The sequence below is a fragment of the Pieris rapae genome, chromosome 15 (genome assembly GCF_905147795.1).
Source record: "Pieris rapae chromosome 15, ilPieRapa1.1, whole genome shotgun sequence".
NCBI classification, from domain to species: Eukaryota; Metazoa; Arthropoda; class Insecta; order Lepidoptera; family Pieridae; genus Pieris; species Pieris rapae.
The window spans coordinates 9,757,684-9,779,653 of record NC_059523.1 but is presented as its reverse complement, the minus strand read 5'-3'; the positions used below and the strand labels follow the sequence as shown (position 1 = coordinate 9,779,653).

The window sequence follows — 21,970 nt, the reverse complement described above, 5'->3', positions numbered from 1 at the left end:
CAATACTTATATTATTTAATTAACTGTAGTTAATTTTACTAAACCATTTATATTTTCTAATAGTTTACTGTATTTGTTTAATTAAGTTAAGTTTGTGTACCTGCTTCTAGAATAGATTAATTTAATTTAGCTTAAACGTATATAAAAAAGCTTCTTATTATATAAAAAACTGCTGTGCAAAATCAATAAAATATTTATAGTAATAGATATATATACAAAACATGTTAAACATAGATATATGTAAAATGTAGCTGAATGCTTATTCATAAAGCAGTTTAAGAAAACTAAATAAAAAATGTTATGAGGCACGAAAATTTTAGTTTTATTTAAAACTTAACGATTAGTAAATTTCAAAAACTTTGGACAACAATATAAAAGGCTAACGCATTCCAATGCTCCAATAATGTAATTCAAAGAATCGAATCTAGAACCCCTTGTCAGTGGACACTATATGTAAAAAACATCCCAGAAGTATGGTATAAGAAACAAAACCCAAGTTTCTTCAAACAATTTTATATTTGTCGCCCATTGTTAGAAGGTCATTAATAAAATAATCAACATGTATTTAATATAAAACAAAATTAAACTTCTTAAACATTTATTAAATGCAATAACAGTCACTATATTATAATTTGATCTAATTATACCTAAAATATTGCTTTCATTGAGCAAGACTTACATTAAAATAAATTACTTAATACAATAAATGATAATATACAATAAGATCATTTTTACAAATGTATTCTCATAAATGCATTGAGAAAACTTATTTTTTTATATATATATTTATAAATGCAATTTTTCACGCGACTTTTTAATACCAATAAATTTGACGTTCAAATATTTAAAATTGATTATATTTTGCATTAACGTAAATGTTCGAGAAAACCGCGGATTCAACTCGAGAAATCCAGTCCTGAGTAGGCCTTTTCATGTCAAATCACTAAAGCTTCTGCAATCTATTTTAAGTACGTCAAATAGAGAGCTTTAAAATTAATTACAAATTATATGTAATATTCGGTAATTCTCAGACAGGAAACGAATCGTAGATATTCAAGGGTTATATCGATAGGTCATTCAATCAATCAAACACGTCGATTACAGTTTTTCCACATAAGAAAAGTTTTCAGCACATAAATTTCACTTTCCACTCAATTATTTAACACCAGTTATACTCCTAAGCCAGGGTTTGTAAAATGTGGTCCTCATGTAGACTCCGGGAAGGAAGGGTGCTGCACATTTTATACCATGTGAGACAGTACCAACAAGCTGCCAGCGTCCATCATCGCGTTGCAAAACTAGCGGTCCACCACTGTCACCCTGAATAAGACAATTGGATTGAGTACAGATTTTAAATATATCAGTCGAGCTACAACCTTTTCAAGTTTGGGTCTCTGTATATCTGTTTCTATCTAATGGGCATAGGCAATAGGGTAGGTGATCAGCCTCCTGTGCCTGACACCAACCGTCGACTTTTTCAATACGGCAAGTCGGTTTCCTCACGATGTTTTCCTTTAGCGTTCAAGCGAATTTTAAATGCGTAAATTCCATTGATCGGGGATCGATCCTACGCCCTCAGAGATGAGTTGCTCGCTAAAGCCAATATGCCAACACTGCTCTTAAACGTTACATCTGAATTTAATATATTTATGAAAAAAAAACGCTATGAGTTTTGTAGAGTATAATGAATATATCATTATACTCCTGGGTACTTTTGGGTTCCCGCTTATACCTAGTAGTATATTATGTCGGATAAATTTTTTTTTAGTCGAAAACGATTTGTCTATATTCGTGCAAATCGGAACTCCAAATCTTTCTGTTTTTAATAAAGAAACAACATCAAAAAGGAAAGCAAACTTACTTCACAGGAGTCTTTCTGTCCATTCGCATATCCTGCACAAATGAATGAGTTAAGGATCTTCTTAGCATGGCCTGCTGTATGGAACATCTCTTGGCAGGCACTGTTCTCTATTACAGGCACCTAGTAAATAAATATAAAACCATAAGAATTTCTTGACAACAATGCTGGTACAACACAATATATCCTGTGGGCACCATCTGGCTCCAAGTCTTTGTTAACCGCTGTATTCGCCGTATTTAGGGGTTTCTACTGTCCCGGGAAGATATGTAACGAGCAACTATGAGCGCTGCCGAGAAACCCCGATTATTCAGCAGATACAGAGCCGAAAAGACTTCAGAAGTCAAATACGAGGCTGAAAACTGCGATAGAATCTCACTGTGGATAGCCTTTGACCCATCGGTAATAGGACCTTTAATCAAACACCATTTGCCTACCCTTAATAGAAGTTAGCCGACATGGCCAAGTAAACGCAGTATTTTAAGCATTAAGATAATTGAGAGCCATGTTAAAATCTATATCGTATATATAACTATAAATTCAATCCATCACTGATGAATATTGACAAACATTTTGTTGTTGAATTTTGGTGTTTTGTGGATGCAAACACAATGGCCTTACCTGTACTTCTTGAAGAACAGCTGGTACACCTCCTCCATATTTAAGACGTCCCCAACCAGTAACAGTTGCTACTCGCCCCGTGACGTCAACGTCGTCTTGGGGCATGCAGATGGGCACTAAACAACAAATTATTATTCACATGTATTTTTATTAAGATTATACTTATATAGCGTACTTTCTAACATTCAAAATAATTAATTTCCAAAAAGATTATTTTATAACATTTTAGTCTGCAATGAATTTTAACGTAATTAACATAAAGTCAATATAAATGGAACACTTTGTATATTATAAGGGATTTTTAAAAGTGAAAAGTTCAAATGTTATTAGTCGATCTGGTGATCAAAACAAGTGCTCATCAAAATTGTCAGGCGTTAATTAATGACATATACGTTAGCTCGTGCAAAGTCCGTACCAATATGCGCATCAAATTTGACAGGTGTGTCCAGCTCTAGCAAAGCCAAATCGTTCTCAAATGTAGCAGCATCATACTGCCGGTGGACAATCACTCGTTTGACATTCTTCGCTACAGGTCTGCGTGGCTCCACTTCGCCAGAGATGTCATTTTCACCGAACACAGCCACTAGAGAGGCTAGGAATCTGAAATATTCGTTAAGTACTGATTAAAGATATTTGCTATTTGCTGAAAAGATATTAATTGCAATACAATGTGCGGTTGTGTTTGTAGTTAATTATTTTAATTAATTTTGTTATTGTTTTCAATTAGTTGTTATTCGTTTTTTAAATACATATTATATACATATGTTTGTATGTTTTTGTATATACATATGTACTTGTAAAAGTAAAAAAAACGATTATTTCAGTTGTTACGTTTTTATTTTCATGCTTTGTAGTTAAGCAGATATTTGTGCAATGCGTGATTGTTAATTATTGTCCAGAAAAGTATAATATAACTGATAAAACCTATTTTTTATAGAACATGGGGCAAACGGGCAGGATGATCACTTGATGTTAAGTGATACCGCCGCCCATGGACAGTCTCAATGCCAGAGGGCTCGCGAGTGCGTTGCCGGCCTTTTAAGAATTGGTACGCGCTTTTCTTAAGGACCCTTAGTCGAATTGGTTCGGAAATACTTCAGTGGGTAGCTGATTACACAAATGGGTGGTGCGCGGCAAAGCAAAACTGCCTTGAAAAACGTTCAGAAGTGGAACGGCGGACGTCGAGGTGATATGGGTTTCTGAATGACTTGTATTATAATTCAAGAGGTAAATAAATAAATATAGTATCATAATTACCCAGGTTGACAATGCGCAGCTGTTGTGACATAGCGGCTAGTAATTAGTACCCCGCCACATTTGTTCTTCGTGAAAAGACCTAGCCAGGTCGACTCTCTGACCAGAACCTGCCACGGCCACTCTCCGAAACGAGCGTTCTTTCCGCCCACAATACGACCCGATTTTACCAATGGACGCACTCCACACACTGAAAAATAATAATATTGTATGAAAATAGGTACTTTCAAAATTTCAATTAAAAGTAAAGTAATAACCGATAAAACAAAGAAACACACTTCGTTCTTAAACAAATTTGTATTAAAGTAAATAAATAATAAAAAAGATATTAATGAGTACGAAAAATCAAAACATTTTTTTCACTTCAAATACTGTCTGAGATCTGGCGAACCATTATATGTGTACACTTGTAAATTTATATTTGTATGACTTATGATCTGTTAAAGTGTACGTATATACTCACAGTTTTTATCATTATAATCAATATTCTGGTCTGCATATAATTCTGTAGTCACATCTTCAGTAGCCTCTGTAACTGTAGTAGTCGGCTGTGTGGTCGTAGTCACTCTTTTGGTTGGGCGCGGCTTTTTTGTAGTCGTCACCTGAAAAAGATATAATAACAGGCCAAGGAACGTGTATGTGTGACCATTTGGTATTTTTGTAGATACTTTTTTACTACATGGGTATTTAACATTCGCTCTAATGGTGAAGAAAAACATCGTCAGAAAACTGTCTTGCTTTAAACCCAGAAAGTCGATATGTCAGGAGGCTGATGAGATTAATATGAAACATATATAGAATACTGAGGCTTACTGAGGCAAACCAAAAAAGGTAGAAGTGGCGCTGCTTTATTTTATAACACCTATCATTGTAGTAACGTTAAAAATGTTGGGTATATCTAACTATGTACTAGGGTTTTGTACGCTTACCGGTTTTTTTGTAGAAGTAGTAGTAGTTGTCGTCGGCGTTGTGGTAGGTACAGGTGTAGTTGTTGTCGGTCGCCTGGCAGCCGTTGTCAATTTGACGGGCCTTTTGGTCGTTCTAACTGGGGGCCGCTTAGTCGTCGTTACCCGGATAGGCTTTTTAGTAGTTGGCTTTCTAGTTGCGGGGGTACGTCGTGGGGGCTTTGTAGTCGTCCTAGTAATATTCGGTTTCTTATCTAATATAACAATATCGTGAAGTTCCTGGAATGTGCCTTGCAAACTTCCAACGATTTTGTTCACAAAAAGATTCATTTTCTCATTTAATTTTTCATCCTCCTGCCATGACGGGGTTGAGAAATCTACGTCTATATCTAGTTCATTATCAATCATTGATATGCTAGTATTAAATACTGATGGATTCGATCCAGTTGCATTGAGCATTGGATTTCTTACAGGGGGGAAGTTGATCAGGTCATCATTGGACGTCTGTAGTTCCGTCTTAAATGTTGTACTATCTGCATATAGTTCATAATTCGGTGTTGATGGACCTGGTTTGGTACTAGAGCGTATTGGGTATGGTGTTGTTGGTGAAGGTTTTGGAGTTATAACAACAGTTGGTGATGACGGCTTATCATACGAGGGTTTACCTACGAATATGTTATTTGTCGATTCAATATGGTTGTTAACGGTAATTTGACTCACTGGCTTCTTATACGGTTCTTGCGATATTTCAATAAATTGTGTTTCTTGAGAAGTAGTTTCTGGTTTCGGAGTTTGCAAATTGTTAAGTACAATTACAGTAGGTGTGGCACTGGAAAAGTTATCAACAGAAGAGTCGTACGTTTCTATATCGTTCGACGGTGTAATAGGCCGTCTCAACGGTTTCGATCCTGTAACGTAGCTCGTAGATGGGGGCTTTTTTGAAGTAGTTGGTCGTTTAGTGGTTGTTGAGCTGACATAACTGAAAGTTGTTACTGTTTGACCAAATTCACTTGGATCCGTAGGGTATTTATTAAACGCTTCTATTGCTTCACTAGTAGATTGACTAGGTTTATACACGGGCTTACTTGAAGGTCTTTCTTCATGTGGTATGCTATTTGGAGTAGTATATGATGGTCTTTTAGTATACGGCTTTTGAGAGTAACTTGCAGTACTTGAATGTGGTTTGTATGAGGACGGTTTTAATGTAACGTAATGTCCTGTAGACAAATAATAATTAGGATAACCGCTGCTATATGTAACAGGCGTAACTGTTGTGCTAGGAGATGATTTCGTCTCCATCACATCTAAGGTAGACGGTGAACTAACATCTTCTTTCATACTAGGAGTACTTTCGTTTAACATTTGAATAATACTATCGATAGACACCAGCTCTGGATGTTTTTCGGTTTCTTTAGTAATAGTTGACACTTGAACATAGTTTTCAGTTGTACTGGTAGTTTTAACTGGCTTCGGCTTGAAGACTGGTTTAAAAACTGGCCGGTGTGTAGACACAACTATCGATGGTGTAGATGGAGACGTAGATATAGGAGACTTTGTAGGTTTTGTCTGCATTGACGATATTTGAACGTTAAAATCTGAGGGTCGCGCGATATCGTCAACTTGACTTCCATTTTTGTGGAACAAAACTGTATCTGCTGCATTATGATCTATAGTGCTATGTGTATACAGGTTTTCTGGTTTCGGTTTTATGTAAACAAAGTTATCTTTAGGTGGTGTGCTTAGTAAAGAATTGGTAATTTGACTGAAGCCATCTGAAATGATTTGTGCCTCTGTACTGAGATCCTGCTCAGCCTTCATGGTTGACGTAGCTACGCTAGGCTTATACCCAGGTGTTATAACTGGTTTAAAGCTGTTATGCCATGCACTAAGTTGCTCTCCATCATAATCATCAGTTTCTGTCTCCGCATCTGGGTAATCTAAATAACTTGTCATTACAACACCCGGGCCTTTCGGAATATGAGATTGGCTATCTGATTTGAGTTGACAACATGCACCAAACAGGAAACCATCCATACATGAACCTACAACTTCTCCTCCACGTCTTACACATTCGTGGTTGAACATGCATATTGTGTTTCCTCTATTATATTTTGCCGCTCGGCTGGCCTTGCAATGGGACGGTGTTATTCTGTAGCCACCGAAAAGTTTTCTTCCCTCTGGAACAAAAATATTTTACATTAAAGAAATTCATTTAAATTTAAGACAATTTTTACAGATCTAAATCATCTTCATACTTTAAACGGTCATAAATCCTAATACATTTACCTAAGTTTCAACAGAAAACAGCAAAACACTATTGCGTTTACCAACTAAACAAGTTTTTTGCTGTATATAGGTAAGCAAATACAACAATTTTGATCAATAATTAAAAAATTTAGAGCGTGTTGTAATTTTAAATTACTTTCATGTTTGTTTTTGTGTTTTTAAGGAGTTATTAATTCATATTTTAAACCTACAAGTGTTGTACAATAAAAATGTAGGTGAAATTCTACTTAGATAAAAAATTATCTAAGTAGAATTTCACCTACATTTTTATTTTCCTCGTATGGTGCATTAATGTAATTACTAGCATAATGAAAACAAGTCACATTAGCCGTACTGATAAAAACATCTCCTAACCGTAAACCTAACTGTATTACTTAGTTTTAGGAAAGATGTATTCAAATAAAATATAATTATTGAACTTATCAAATCAAATGAAACTTTAATTTAGTTTAGATGCGTCTTAGGGCATGCTTATGGATGTGAAAAACGTTTATAAAATTTGCGAAAGAGCAAGACTACGCCCTCCGTTCGCAAAACTACCAGGAGGCCTTGTTCTGAGAATAACGGACAAGAAACTCAGCAAGTTTTACCCTCCCTCTGCATTACAATTATTCAAAGGAAAATGTCATAAACCACAACGTCACTAAAGTAACATACGTAAAATATAAAATAAAAATCTGTTCTGTGATTTACCACTTATAATGCAACCCTAAGGTCAACAAATTCAGACTGTGCCTTAGTAGAATACCCAATCGATAAAGTTATCGGACACTCTCCAACACAAACAAAATCTATGAAACAGATCCTAAAATGTATCAACCCAATGCTCTATTGGAAATCAAAATCAAAAAAATATAATATATTAAATAAAGAAATTATGATAATTAAATTATTTGATATTTGGCAATTTCAAAATATCAAAATGTCAAAATCTCGTCTCAGAATATGTTATAACTTTGACTGAAAAAAACTATGACTATTCCTTAGCTACTTAGATCAAAGTAACCAGGGGCAATATACTCTCATATTTCCTGCCAGACACACGTTATGGCTTTAAAAGTCTAAAGTATGATAGTTTCCTCAAAATGTGACACCATAAGGGCGACTGTTAACTGGGAAGAGACATCCAAAGTTGACTGTAGCCGGAATTCAGACGGTTTCAGAGACGCCCGCGCAAGCCTCTATGCCTCACTGCATTTCGAAAAAAATCAGATATGCAGAAACATAGCAAAGCCATAAGACAAAAATTTCGGCACTTTGTCGATACTTGTCTACTTACTTTGTTGTTGTAAATATACGAATTAGTGCAGGTATAATAAGTTATTTTTGACGGTGCGTAATCATGTGCTGTAAAAAATGTAAATTGCTTGCAATTTTGAATCGTTTACATTAAAACATTTCATGTTTTCGGTGAAAACTTGTTTAAGAAAGTTTGGTGACGGGTTTAACTTTCTTATCAAGATATTTTGTGCAAGGGAAATTATATATAGAAGCTTACAAAATGTTAATAGCACACTAAATAAAAAACCCGTTTTTTTCAGGATATTTTTAGTATTTAAATTACCAAAAACAACATTCAAAGAATAAGCAGAGAAAGTGTTGTATGTTAAATAAAATATTTTAATTATAACCTTCCGTTTGTAGCAATATCTATAAATATTTATCCTGTTAATAAAATATATATATTAACCCTTAGCCTATATGGACGAGTCTAAGTCAAATACATTTATTTTCACCTATCCACCATAACAATAAGTTTTCAACCAGTTAATGAGCAATATGCACTGAAAAGTAATATAATTTACTACATAATAAATAATAATAATATAGTTCGTTTGTCTCAAGGGGGAAAATGTCTGAATGTTTAACTGAATGAAAGTAAAAACATTATTATAATAAAAAAAAATCTTTTATTTAACATTTAAATCCGTTAGTCTGAATGGTTACTGAAAATGTTCTTTTTAAAGTGGTTAAAGATGAAGTAGCAGTGTTGGCCTAGTGGCTTCAGCTTGCGGCTCTCATACCTGAAGTCGTGTGTTCGATCCCCGGCTGTGCAGCAATGGACTTTCTTTCTATGTGCGCATTCAACATTTGTTCGAACAGTGAAAAGAAAACATCGTGAGGAAACCGACATGTCTTAGACCCAAAAGTTGACGAAGTGTATCAGGCACTGGAGGCTGATCACCTACTTGCCTATTAGATTTAAAAATGATCATGAAACAGATTCAGAAATCTGTGGCCAAGACCTAAAGAGGTTGTAGCGTCACTGATTTTTTTTTAATGAGAGGGCGCGAAGGAGGAAAGTCGTTGGGCAAAGAAAGTGCTAAACATAATAAACAATTGTGATTACATAAGCACAGTTGATTTATCATTACTCGTGCATTTTCCGGTAAATAGTAATAATGTAATTTCGTCGGTTACAGCGAATCCATTAAATTGTCCGGTCCGCTTTCTCTGATATTACAATTTCTATTCTCACCAAACTAATCGAAAATATTGTTTGAGGAAAATGGTAATATGAAAGTTAAATTGAATTTTCAGAACAAACAATGGTTGTTTATTAGTTAAATTTAACTATAAGATTATTTTATCTTCAACTGACTGAAATAATTGACTTAGGCATCTTTTCTAAGTAAAAGCTCTAAACACCTTCGCAATTAAATTAAACTTTTCGTTCTCTGTAGTGTTTCTTTAGTATAATTACTTTTTGTTGTATTATATACAACTAATGCTAGCTGTAGGATTAAGAAATCAATAAAAAAATATTGAAACCTAAATTAATGTTTAAACACTAAAACAGGTATGTTTATTACGTATATATTAAAATACTTAAGCAGTAAAATAACTTTGGATGATGAACAAAACTTAGTACTTTGAAATTTTATTTAAAGACACTAAAAAATTTACAAGAATTTAAAAATAATCATACAAGAACTACATAAGAGTTGTCTGACACTTTTAACTTCCTTAATTAGTACAATTCCTTCCTTTCCATATACACGAATTTTTCGGTTTGATTTATTTATATTTTAACATTTTTTTTTCTTTCATTTAATTTTTTTTACAAAACTGTAATAAAGAAAACAAGTGATGCATGTATGATTTGAATGAATTCAGCTTATATCGTTCAGTCGTTCAGTGTTCAATTCAAAAATCGTATCCTTTCACCGTCCCTATTAAATCGAAAGTGGTTCCGTTGCGAAGTGAACCACGTTTAGCATTCTGTCCGTGAGACATCCTGTCCGCGACCTTTAAGAATTCTTGATGAAACGTTTCCTATGTTATCTTTGAGTTTTCACAAGCGTATTCTTAAAACTAGTAAACAGAATTCTTCTTCTGCTTCTCATAGTTTTGATAACATGAAACAATACAAATAATTTATTATTTTCATTTTAATTTGTGTCTTACAAATACAATTGAGCAAATGTATTTTATGCTTTAGTAGTGATACAGTTAATTTGATCATATATTGTGGATTGCTATGTGATTAAACCCATTTTTTTAATAGACTATGATCTATAGCTCCCAATAGCAATAGCGATCACGACTTCACATTTGAGCTTTTATTCACGGGATTCCAAAGCGTCAGAATATATTATATCAGGATAGCTTTATACAAGTGCAGATGTATGTCAGTTACAATACAATTAGATATATAACATTATGGAAACATATTTCCGGAAAACGGCTAGTAACCAGTAAGGATAGTGAGGAGTGACCAAGTTACAAACCGTGGGGCCGTGGGGTACAAACGCACAGGCTAATTAAAGATCTTGTTGGCTCCTTGTAGATAGTACCGGCGGCCCCAGCTTAACGAAAAAGTATCGTGGAAATGCTGACAGCGTTGGTCCACTGCCAAGAACCAACATTTTGAAATATGTGTTATTTTATATTTATAATTTTTTTATTATTTGTATTATGTTTGGTAACTGTTTACTTTAAGCCAGGATCGATTCATGATCCTGGTAGAATCATGCACACGGGGAAAAGCCAAGGGAACACAATTGTTTATTTCTGATAGTTGTCTTGTAGAATGTTGCGGGTTATTCTAGCCATATTCAATATTGCTTTTTTCAGTGAAGCTGAATGACGTCTAATAGGCCGTTACCTATTAGAGGCGAAACATCGTGAAGCGCATCACATCTGCCCCTTCCGACATCAGAGCGATCATGACCGCTCTGTGAAGAGTCTACCGGATAAGAAGAAGAATAATTTGATAGATTCGTGTAACTGTTTATTATTATTATTATCATGTATATTTATATTGTAAATACTGTATATTTGTATATTAGTACTTAAGTTTTACTTATAAATATTAATTTTATTATTTAGTTTTTATTACTTTTAATCTTTTTTAAGCATACCAGATTTTTCTACTTCTCCTAACTATAAATGGTATGTTTATGTTAATGCCTAACAGTTGCTTCGTCCTTGGGTTAAGAAATTAGGAGAAAGTAGATGGAGACATTTGACTCATACGAATTAGGATCTATATAATACTCTTAATACAAATATATGGAGGTCTATGTCTGTGCCACTTTCACCGACATTCAGACCTCTGAACTACTATGATAAGTAGCCTATCTGCTACTTTTAATGGTCCAGTGAACATCTCGCTCTTACAACTTGATTATTAACATCGATGAAAATATTGGTGTGTTTTTCGACAGTCTGCCAAGTTACCGTAACCTCGTCTAACTCTTAATGAGGTTTAAATAAACATTTAGTTTAGGTTACTTTTTATTTTTGTTTGTTTTTATTTTTTACTTTGATGTATTACTTATGGTCTAATATAATTGCTTTGTATGTGTGTTAAATTTGTGATGTCATATTTTCTAGTATATTTTTGGTATACACATTGTTTTAGAACGTATAAATGATTAAAGAACCCTTAAAAACTTTACAGAGAAAAGCCAATATAAAAAATAGTATTATATAAAGTAAACAACTCTACCTCACATTACAAATTTCAACCTAACCTAACGTTTAGGAACGCCTAATGGTGCCTACATAATACATATATTTATAGCCACTCCATATCTACCTTCATAGAACTTTCTACATTACCAATAGTAGTTTTTTATTGTAACGTGAATCGAATAGAATAGTCTGTGCATTGTCAATTCTCAATCCAGAAATCGAACTTAAATATACTCTGTTCAAGGCAACATGTCAGTTTTCTTAATGATTTGGAGTATTTTGACAGTTGACCCCATAAGCCTGGTCCTAGATTAGGCTGCCCCAAACAATGTTTCAGGTCGTCTAAAATGAAACAAACTATAAAACGGATACATTATTATTTGTTGTGAGACTTCAAACATGTTTTACACAATCTTTAATAGAGAGTGGTGTAACATCAATTAGTCACACTAAAAGTGAATTTTCCCATTTTTGGTTCTGACATAAGTATTTCGCGGAAGTGAAAGTTATTTTTCTGTAACAATTACGTGTTATTATTTTTAGTCATGCAAATGTGTGAGTCATTGACCGAATATGGAAGCTTTAAAATGAAACTGAAATTCTTGTAACGAAAAAGTAATATTAATTTTCATCTCTATGAATCGATGAGTGCGTCTTCGTCTACGCCAATAACTTCAGCGCACTTTGGATTTTATCAGTCTACCACCAGCTTTTCCCCCTTCGCCTCCACCATCAGCCTCTCGTCTCCCTTTCCACATCATGACTCAATTTAGCGTGTTTTAGATTTTTTCAGGTCTCACCACAATCTTTAATCCCTTCGCCTGCACCATTAGTTCCTCTTTACAGTCACCATTCATGACCAAAGCGATATTTCAACTTATAAGATGGGTTGCCGTATTTTACCATGTTATATAAAACACCACCCCATTTATACTCGTTTGTATGGGTCTCGCAGCATTTCTTGGATTTTAGAAGCTAAGGCTTCCCGCATTTAACTTCAGTGTGGAAAGCTACGGAGACCAGCACACTACTTTTCCATCAAACTTAATATACCTATAATTTAAATGTAAGATCGTAAGTGTAAGATCTTGGAGTAATAGAAAAAAACGTTATTTAATATAGAAAGGAAGACTTTGTTAATTACCTAAAGATATTTTATAAGTTCATTTGCTATTTCCGTTATTTTATAAGTCATTTTATCTCTCATCTTTTAGACTAATACGTTTTTTCCAAGATTTGAACTCAGAACATCGACAATACGTAGAATAAGTTGTTATCGAGCCATAGAGGCGATTTAATGAAAGTTACCTTTGGAAGTCATAAGTTTTTCTCGGTTTTCTCTATGCAATGGGAATATCGGTACACGGAAGCACAATAGAGATATTCTTGAAAGATGCTAATTAACTGTGAAACGTTGTGATAATTGAATTGTAACCGATTTCAAAGATACGGTTTCTTTTTAGAAGCCTATATTTATTATTTCATTTGTATCGCTTTAAAAAAATATATTTCTATTAGTTTTAATAGAGCTACAATAGTGATACTATATATACACACATACACATAGTAATTAATTGGAATGGGTAGCCATGTCATGCCATTAATTAATTGTTAAGTCAAAAAAGTCATCAATATAAATATATTGATAGTAGATATGGAATGTTTTGTATCTTAAATTATATTTTCATGCATCCCAAATTTGTGTTTTTTTTGATAACGGTGAATAGAAAAAAACACAATAATAATAAATTATTTGCAAAGTTGTGCAATCTACATTTTGCATATTTTCCCACATATAATAGTGCAAATTTGCCTTTAAATTAATTTTACATGTTATATCATTATGGTCCATTCTTATATCATTTGTAGTGATAAAATACACATCACTTTATAAAATATAAATTATTTATAATCCCTAAAATAATCGTTAAAAGAATTTTACCTTTTTTTACATAGGTCGATGTTAACAAACTCTGGTAAGATCTTTTAATGTTTTTGGTAAATAATTACATTCCTTGATTGCACATTATATTTACAATTACAATTCAAGATTTATTTTTGGCATAGCCCAATAAGCTATAAATAAAAATTAATCGCCAAATATGTTGATTAGGGCTGGCTGAGTTTTTATTAATTCCTTAAACTCGGAATAACTGGGTTTTTTAGAGAAACAATAGAAAAGTATATAAATTTTCCGTAAAAGCGATAGCCTTAAAGAGGTAAAATATTATATATGTAGCTACTATAAAAAGGTAGGCTGAATAAAAAATTATATTAAAGTGAAACAAAGTTCACGGGGCACTTAGTTTTAAATAATAATATCGAAAACATTTCATTAAACAAAAATCGCAAGCTTTTTAATCAAATACTACAACATTCATAACATAATAATGAAATTTGGTCTTATAGGAAGGAAATTTATTAATTATATGACAAAATCACCAAGTATAGCGACTAGGCATATAACTATGATATTAGAAACTTAAACGTTTAGTACCGCTGTTCATTAATAAAAGAATTATGGGGTAAAACCTCCGTTATCAGTAAGTTACACTTCTCAGTAGTATTTTGAGGTTAATTTTAATTTTGTCTTACTGTTATTTGTTCTATGAATAAGATAATACTCTTGTAAACTAGTTTAATCTGTTCTCACGGTGTGGTTTAATTTAATACAGGTTAATTTTAATCTCAGGTTCTAAATTTAACCTTTATTGAAACCTCTTTGTCGAGTATCAAGAAACTGTTTTGGTTTCTTTTATTATATTTCCTCTTATTAGACGAACGTCGTAGAAATCTTATTCATTTATTACAAGATGAGGTATTCCAAAAATAAAATAAATAAAAAATATTAAAAAAAGCATTTAATTTAAAAAAAAATCTCATAATTTATTTATCGACAAATAACAGACGTAACAATCGATAGAACATAATTAGGTTGATATTGTTCTGTTCAACTATCGACAATCGACTACTACGTTTTTTTATAAACCCAACTAAGAGGGATTGCGAGAGTGTTGCCTGCCTTTTAAGAATAAAATTACATGCAGGCATAGATTTATTTAGAAGAGGAAAATTATTGGAAACGCTTTTTTCAGTTTTTGTGAATACCCAGAATGTTTTATACCCCGTGTAATGTACCCCCATTAATCCATACCAGATTTACATACGAAAGCTTGAGAAAAATAGAAAAAAGTTGTCTCTGACCACAATACCATAAAAAAATTACTGACTTTTTCAATACATACATATACTTCTAGATAGATTCAAATAATACATTTTAAACGAGGGTTCAAGAAAGAAATTGAATGTATGAATAGATAATTTTCAATAATAGCTTAGCATACCGTAACGAGACAGGCACGCGTTTCTAGCATGCTCTATTTATCATCTAGATATGCTTCCGTTTTAACATCTAGATGATATAACATATATTAATAGTTCCTCTTAAGAATCGGAAAAAGGAAATCGGAAGAAACAACAAAGAAATACTTTGTTTATTTACGAAATGTCGAAAAAAATTAAGTAATCTAGGTCAAAAATGATTTATTCATATATGTACATAAAAAAAGAAATATCCATTAAATGGTTCTATTTTTACATTTAATGCCAGTTCTAAAATCAATCGCTAAGTTTTTTTTTTGTTTTACACAACGTTTGTAAGCTGCAACCATTACACCATGTTTCATATTATGACATCTTAAAACAGAGATTTGTCTCAGATTGTCAAAGATCCTATATTATATATATTATATGAAATACAACGAATAAGTATCGCAATACGGCGAGTAAATGCTGCCAGCGTCAAAGGTGCCACAGGGACAAAACTTTTTAATTTGTTTTGATATTCTTTTTATTAATACTCTGTAGGTTAAGTAAAAATTAAAAACACAATATGGCTACTGTGATCTCATTCTGCGAACAAGGAAAGATCTCGATAGAGTCATAGACAGCATTCAGTAGGCGCAACGTCTCTGATAACACGGATCTCTGAATTAGACCCTTATCGCAAAAAGGTAAGCCGTCAGACATATCCCATCGGTACAAAGAAACCGATATCTTGGAGAACAAGGGATGCTCACCATACCCCACAAGACTTTAAGTAGAAAGTATGACTGTTTCTCCTCAAACCTCGATATTTAAGTTGATGATGACTACATCGGTTCCGCCACAAATGTTTGTGTGTATAGTACCTTTCACACATATATTTTTATATGCAATATAATTAAAAGGGTTGTGCATTAAAATATAACTCTTTTTATCATTAAATTGTTTATCTCGTTTGATCTTTAAAACTTTTAGCTGGATGAGGAAAATCTAGAATTGGATTCCCTGCAACAGAGTATGTGGACAAAACATTTTCGTGGGAAACTAAAATAACACTGCTGTCTTATGTTATTACTTCAATGTTATGTTTTTAACTGTAAATTAATTCCGTGTCAGTTTTAAAAAGTTATGGTAAACGGTTTTAGTTTAATGATAAACCAATGTTATATTTTGATATTTGGTGAGAATAGCATACTTGTAATGAAAGTAGGTACAGTTTTTATGAAACTATTTCAAAGTTTCGTTTGTTGATAATTTCCCGCTAGAACGAGATGATTCTTGCTTTAGGGAATCGCAGTGTTTTCTTCCAATTATTCATTAAAAAATCTGTTGAATACCGATTGCACTAACTTACTTACCTCTTCATATGAAAGAAAACTTTACTTAAAATAGTGTAAGTAATAGTTAGTTATTTTTTAGGAACATCTTTTGAATTAATTACATACTAAATTTACTCGATTAAATTTTGGTTTTATTCCTAAAAGTTATTTTTCTGTAATTTGTATTGACATGAAAATTAAATATTTTCAGTACAAAATTTAAACATTTATGATCGACTAGCTGACCTGGCAAACGTCGTCTTGCCAAACTACTGCCTTTAACTCAGCGCCATCTGTTAGAATTGTATCAAATAATAAACAAATGTTAATGTTATCGTAATTTTAGTAAGGATGCCTATTTTTTTGAAAATGAAATATAGCCTATGTCACTCAGGAATGATGTAGCTTTCCAACAGTGAAAGAATTTTTCAAATCTGCCAAGTAGTTTCGGAGCCTATTCAATTCATACAAACAAACAAACAAAAAATCAAACCTTTCCTCTTTATAATATTAGTATAGATGAAGAGTAGAGTTGGCCTAGTGGCTTCTAGTCGCTAGTAGGTCCGATCCCCGGCTTTGCACTCATGGACTTTATGTGCGCATTTAACACTCATTCACGGTGAAGGAAAACATCGTGATGCTAAAAGTCGACGGCGTGCTACAGGCGCAGGAGGCCTACTTGTCTGTTAGATTTTTCTGATCATGAAAGAGATCTCTGATGCCCACTTAAAAAGGTTGTAGCGCCACTGATTTATTTATTTATAATTGAAAATGATACATACTTTGTAAGCTATATATAATTGTACAACGCAATAATGTCTTTAAGAGTTTCAATATTAAAAAGTCGGATGGAGAAATTTCTAATTCAATTTGAATTTAAATACTTAAATCACTTAACTGTTATAAACTAAAAATATTTTCTTATAAATGATTCTTGCTGTTTTGTTGCTATAAATTTTCGATCGTGTAACTTATTAAATATAAATCATGGCAAATATGTGTAGAAGTGCCGGTATTAATTATCATGCACTATTTAACTAATAACCGCTAACTATCAGTTAGAATGTTTAATGAAATTGAAAACTTAATTAGCGTCGGCTTTGGTACAGTTTTGCGATAACATCTGAGGATAAACGCTTAATTATAGATAAAATAAAATTTAATAATTTGTAATTAAAAATCTTTGAAATAATAATTTCAGGTATTGGAGAATGGGTGGTATTATATACCAAACAAAAAGATTGTCTAAGTTATGCACTGTTGAACCAGACTTAAATCGTCAAACCAAGGTTTAACCACTGAGACATGTTGTCAGCTAATATTTTATACGTTAGTTATTATTTAAAAAACAGTATGTAATAGTTATAATTCTTAAAATAATAATAATTTATTAATTGCAAGAATATGGTACAAAATGTTAAGTTGGTACAATCGTAAGTCGTACACTACTGGTTCAAAATGAATTTTGATATATGTATAGCATATTTATACAATTCCTTCTTGGAAATTAAAAATTCATGTTTCCTATTTTTTCCACAACGAAGTTAAAGGGAGTTTGAAAGCCAATTCAGGCCACTGAACTAGGCCGCGCTGCCGTGCCCACAGGTGAGATGTTATTAATTAAACACTGAAAATGGCGTCATTTAGAAGAAAGCGTAATATATAACCAACTATAAAAAATAATAAAATTTCTGTGACTCATTAGAACTAAAACGGAAACTCTGAAAATAATCTTATGAAGCTAAATTACGATAGTTTTCAGCGGTATATAATTAACATATTAAAATAAATGAATAATACATAAAAATTTAATTTATTTGACTCAAAACAAACGTTATATCCTATATACAATATTCACTATGGTTAAGCTTATACATAAAATACATCTATGAGCACTAGCGTTTAAACTAGGCCTAGTCTGTATCTTAAATGCTAAAATAATAGATACTAAACTAAGATTTTGTGATTCACCAAAACAATCAAGGCCTAAAAAGCGTCTCTCAATAATACATAACGTTAGTACAATAAGAAACCTTAACCTAGAGAAGCACATTTCTACTTTAACACAGTTTTCACTTTCAGTGACCCGCGTTTGCTTTCAACATCAACTTTTTGTCTTGAAGTGTTTTACACATCGCGAATAAGTTAGATCGTATTTAATTTGGTTTTTTTTCGAGTAAAAACTTTTTGCGCTTAGATCAGAGACTATTAAATCAAATATATTGTAAAATTTTAAAAAGTAAATTAACTTCGATTTGAATTTGCCCATAGACGTTTTAGCTTGAAGTGTTTGTTTTTTTTCGAGAAAAACCTTTTTGCGCTTAGAACACAGACTATAAAATATAAAAACTACGTTTACATATACAAACTTAAGTTTAAATTAGTATTGCTGTGGCTTCTGTAAATGTCGCTTATGTTTCTTTCTATAACCATAGAGAAAAACAAAGAATGAATCCTCAGACTAACTTTGAAGAATGACACATACCTACATAAAAAAAGTGGTAAAGCAAATGAGAGCTAGTAGAAGTACCGGTTAATTAATACATTAAAGTTTGTATTTAAAGTAAACAATGCCACGATCTACAAAATGTAGTTTGGTAAACCCTTGTAAGGTACAATGCATGTTTATCTGGTCGTAATGTTATTTTAATGAACCCACAGTTAATCTTTTGTCTCGTCCTTATAACGGGATATTTCGAGTACACGAAAATACTTTGTAACTTTAACAAGGTAATTATTTTTTTATGTAACTGACTTGCTTATTAATTTTTTGATAAACTTTGCCTTAAAATATTTTACGTATATACGCAAATTTTTTTATGGCAAATGTTGTTTAATTTAAATTATTGCGGAATATGCTTCAAATGAGTATTAAGAATATCCATAGAGCTAAATAACCATATGAGCACACTCCACATACACACCATCACATATATATCCTCAATTTCATGAAAGAAGTCACACAACACAGCCGATTTAGGTCTTACTTAGTTTAATGTATTTAATAGTTTTGATAGAATATTCCTTTCTAAGTTACGTATATGTTTAAACCTTTTTATGTATTCAATCTTTGGCATGTCTTATTATAATTGTTTTGTGTTCTAAATATTTTTAATTTAAATAAATTAAAGTATGATTACGTAATAAATAAACATATTATTAGTATACAAAAATACTATACCGAAAACCATTTAGTAAACTACATTTAACCACAGAAGTGTACAATTAGCACATATAACCACACATTGAAATACACCGGTCAAATGACATGGTTCACTTACTGATAATAAGTGTTATAAAGTAGTGAATCCTTTCTGCAACATGCTGTGAAAGTAAGAAGCTTTTTTGTCCCTGATTAACAGTATAGATATCAGCTATTAGTTATTTATCTGGTACTCATCATGGTCATACAAATAGATTTGAGTAGTCGCACCATTCGAAGGAAGTCAAATTTAACTGGTTATCGTAGTAAGGAAATGCAGTCATATAAATATCATAATTTTTCACACAATTAACAGCAACTTGTACAGTAGAGGCAAAGAAAGACAGCATGACAAAATTCACAGATGTGTGCCAAAGAAAGTTAAATAAAAATGCTACCTACCCATTAGATGACATAGAGAACGTTTATATTTATTGATATTTAATCTCCAGTTGCCGAAGCTCACGAACAAAATCTCCACAAGGCCACAAGATTCAATAGGACAAAATTATTCGAATAAGTGTGATGTACATCTTAAGTGCGAAACAGTGGTAATTGAAAAAAATTATAAGAGCAGTGTTTCCCTGGTAGCAAATGTAAATTTAGATTCAATTTTACATCTTTTCTATTGACGTTTATAAGTGTACTTGGTTACCTATATTAATAAAGTTATTTTGAGTATGAATTTGAAAAGCCGGTATGGATTATTACATTTTTTTATGATTTATGATTATTATACAGGAAATTGGATTCTCTTATGTTCTTGCCTTAAGTTGAGATACTAAACGACGTCTTGGCGCGAGAATTTATACAAGTAAAACCGTAAAACTAGTGTTATAGGTGATTTTTCGTGTAGCTTAACCGAACCGTTATGAAAAAACCTCACGATCGTTAAGCACCGGTTTTTAGCGACTGCGCTGATTTCGCTTAATTAGCTCAAAACAGTTTAAGTTCAACGACCTTTTTAATGAGACTGAAGTTCATGAAATATTGATTTGTGCGTGTCTTATTAGCGTAAAGTGTTTAACTGGTGAATGTAAATTGAATTTATCATATTAACTCGACGTTACTTTTCTTTATTCTCGACGCTTATTCAGGGAAATTAAACTAAACGTATAGGCATTTATTATTTAGGCAGATCACTAGAGAATCGGTCGTAAAAAAAGAGAGGAGAAAAAAATATAAATAAATAAAATAAAAAATAAAAAAGCCTTTTTATTTCCTACAAATATAACTTTTTACATTGGCCCATCTCCAAACGCTTACTTATCTTATTAAAATTAATAGCATCTTATTTTTATTTATTTTCTATATTATTTACCTAAAACTATTAACTAAAAATATACTCCTCAATATTTATAGAAGAAAATATACATAAACTATATTTAGATTATTTTTTTGTATAATTCAAATAATATTCTTAGTAAACACGTAATCTATTACGTCGAAATAAATGTTATGAAAAACAAAAAGTTGCATTGCAATATGTATTTTTATTTACTTATTATAAAAGATAAATTCGTCGAAACATGGCTACACCTAAAAATCTTCATCACTCAGCAATGGTTTACCATGCAATCATCTGGTAGCGCATGCTCTTAAACCCCATAGAAATTAATTAAAACATGATGTGAAATGAATGAAAGAACGTACATTTTTTGGCTATAACCTAACCTGATCACAAATGCCACAGAATTAAAAAAAAATCACTGAAAACTGAGACACCATAATTTACATCAGGCATATAATATAATGTTTTTTATGTGGCCCAAGAATTACATAAAAGTCGTAAATAAGGATAGAAAAAACATTGGAACTGTTTTAGCTGGTGGAGCCGTGATTCGACAAATTTACCAAATATTTATATTGTTACATGTAAATATTTATTCCTTACACAGTAACTTTAATGCAAGTTTCTTATTAAAAAGCTCAACGCGCGTGAAGCTTATATGATAAATATTACTTTTATTTGAATAGTTATATATTTTTAATATAATTACTGTAAATACTACGAATAATTTGTTTAATCTGTAAATAAAGTACATTAGGTCAAACCTTAAACTAATAAATACCTCTATCAAACTCCTGGGCAGCCCCAAAAGAATTCAAAACAACGAACACTAAACACACCCTCACACACACACGCGCTGCCATTTTGACAGTTATCTTAATTTTCACTTAAAACGACCATGCATATTTTACTTTTTTATTTTTACGCCGGCACAACTCCGACATGTCACAGGTCTTACGTCTGCACTCAGTCACAACTTTAAGCCTACTA

General features: G+C 32.2%; 1 protein-coding gene across 1 annotated transcript; it reads right to left on the bottom strand.

Annotated features, from left to right (window-relative positions):
* Positions 1 to 581: 581 nt before the first annotated feature.
* Positions 582 to 21,970, bottom strand: LOC110995353 (serine protease filzig). The gene is made up of 8 exons (XM_022262479.2): positions 21,762 to 21,970; positions 4,663 to 6,815; positions 4,197 to 4,335; positions 3,737 to 3,923; positions 2,895 to 3,079; positions 2,480 to 2,595; positions 1,862 to 1,981; positions 582 to 1,320 (listed from the first exon to the last, which is right to left on the bottom strand). The coding sequence occupies exons 1-8, from the start codon at positions 21,841 to 21,843 to the stop codon at positions 1,156 to 1,158; spliced, it is 3,147 nt and encodes a 1,048-aa protein (XP_022118171.2). The 5' UTR covers positions 21,844 to 21,970; the 3' UTR covers positions 582 to 1,155.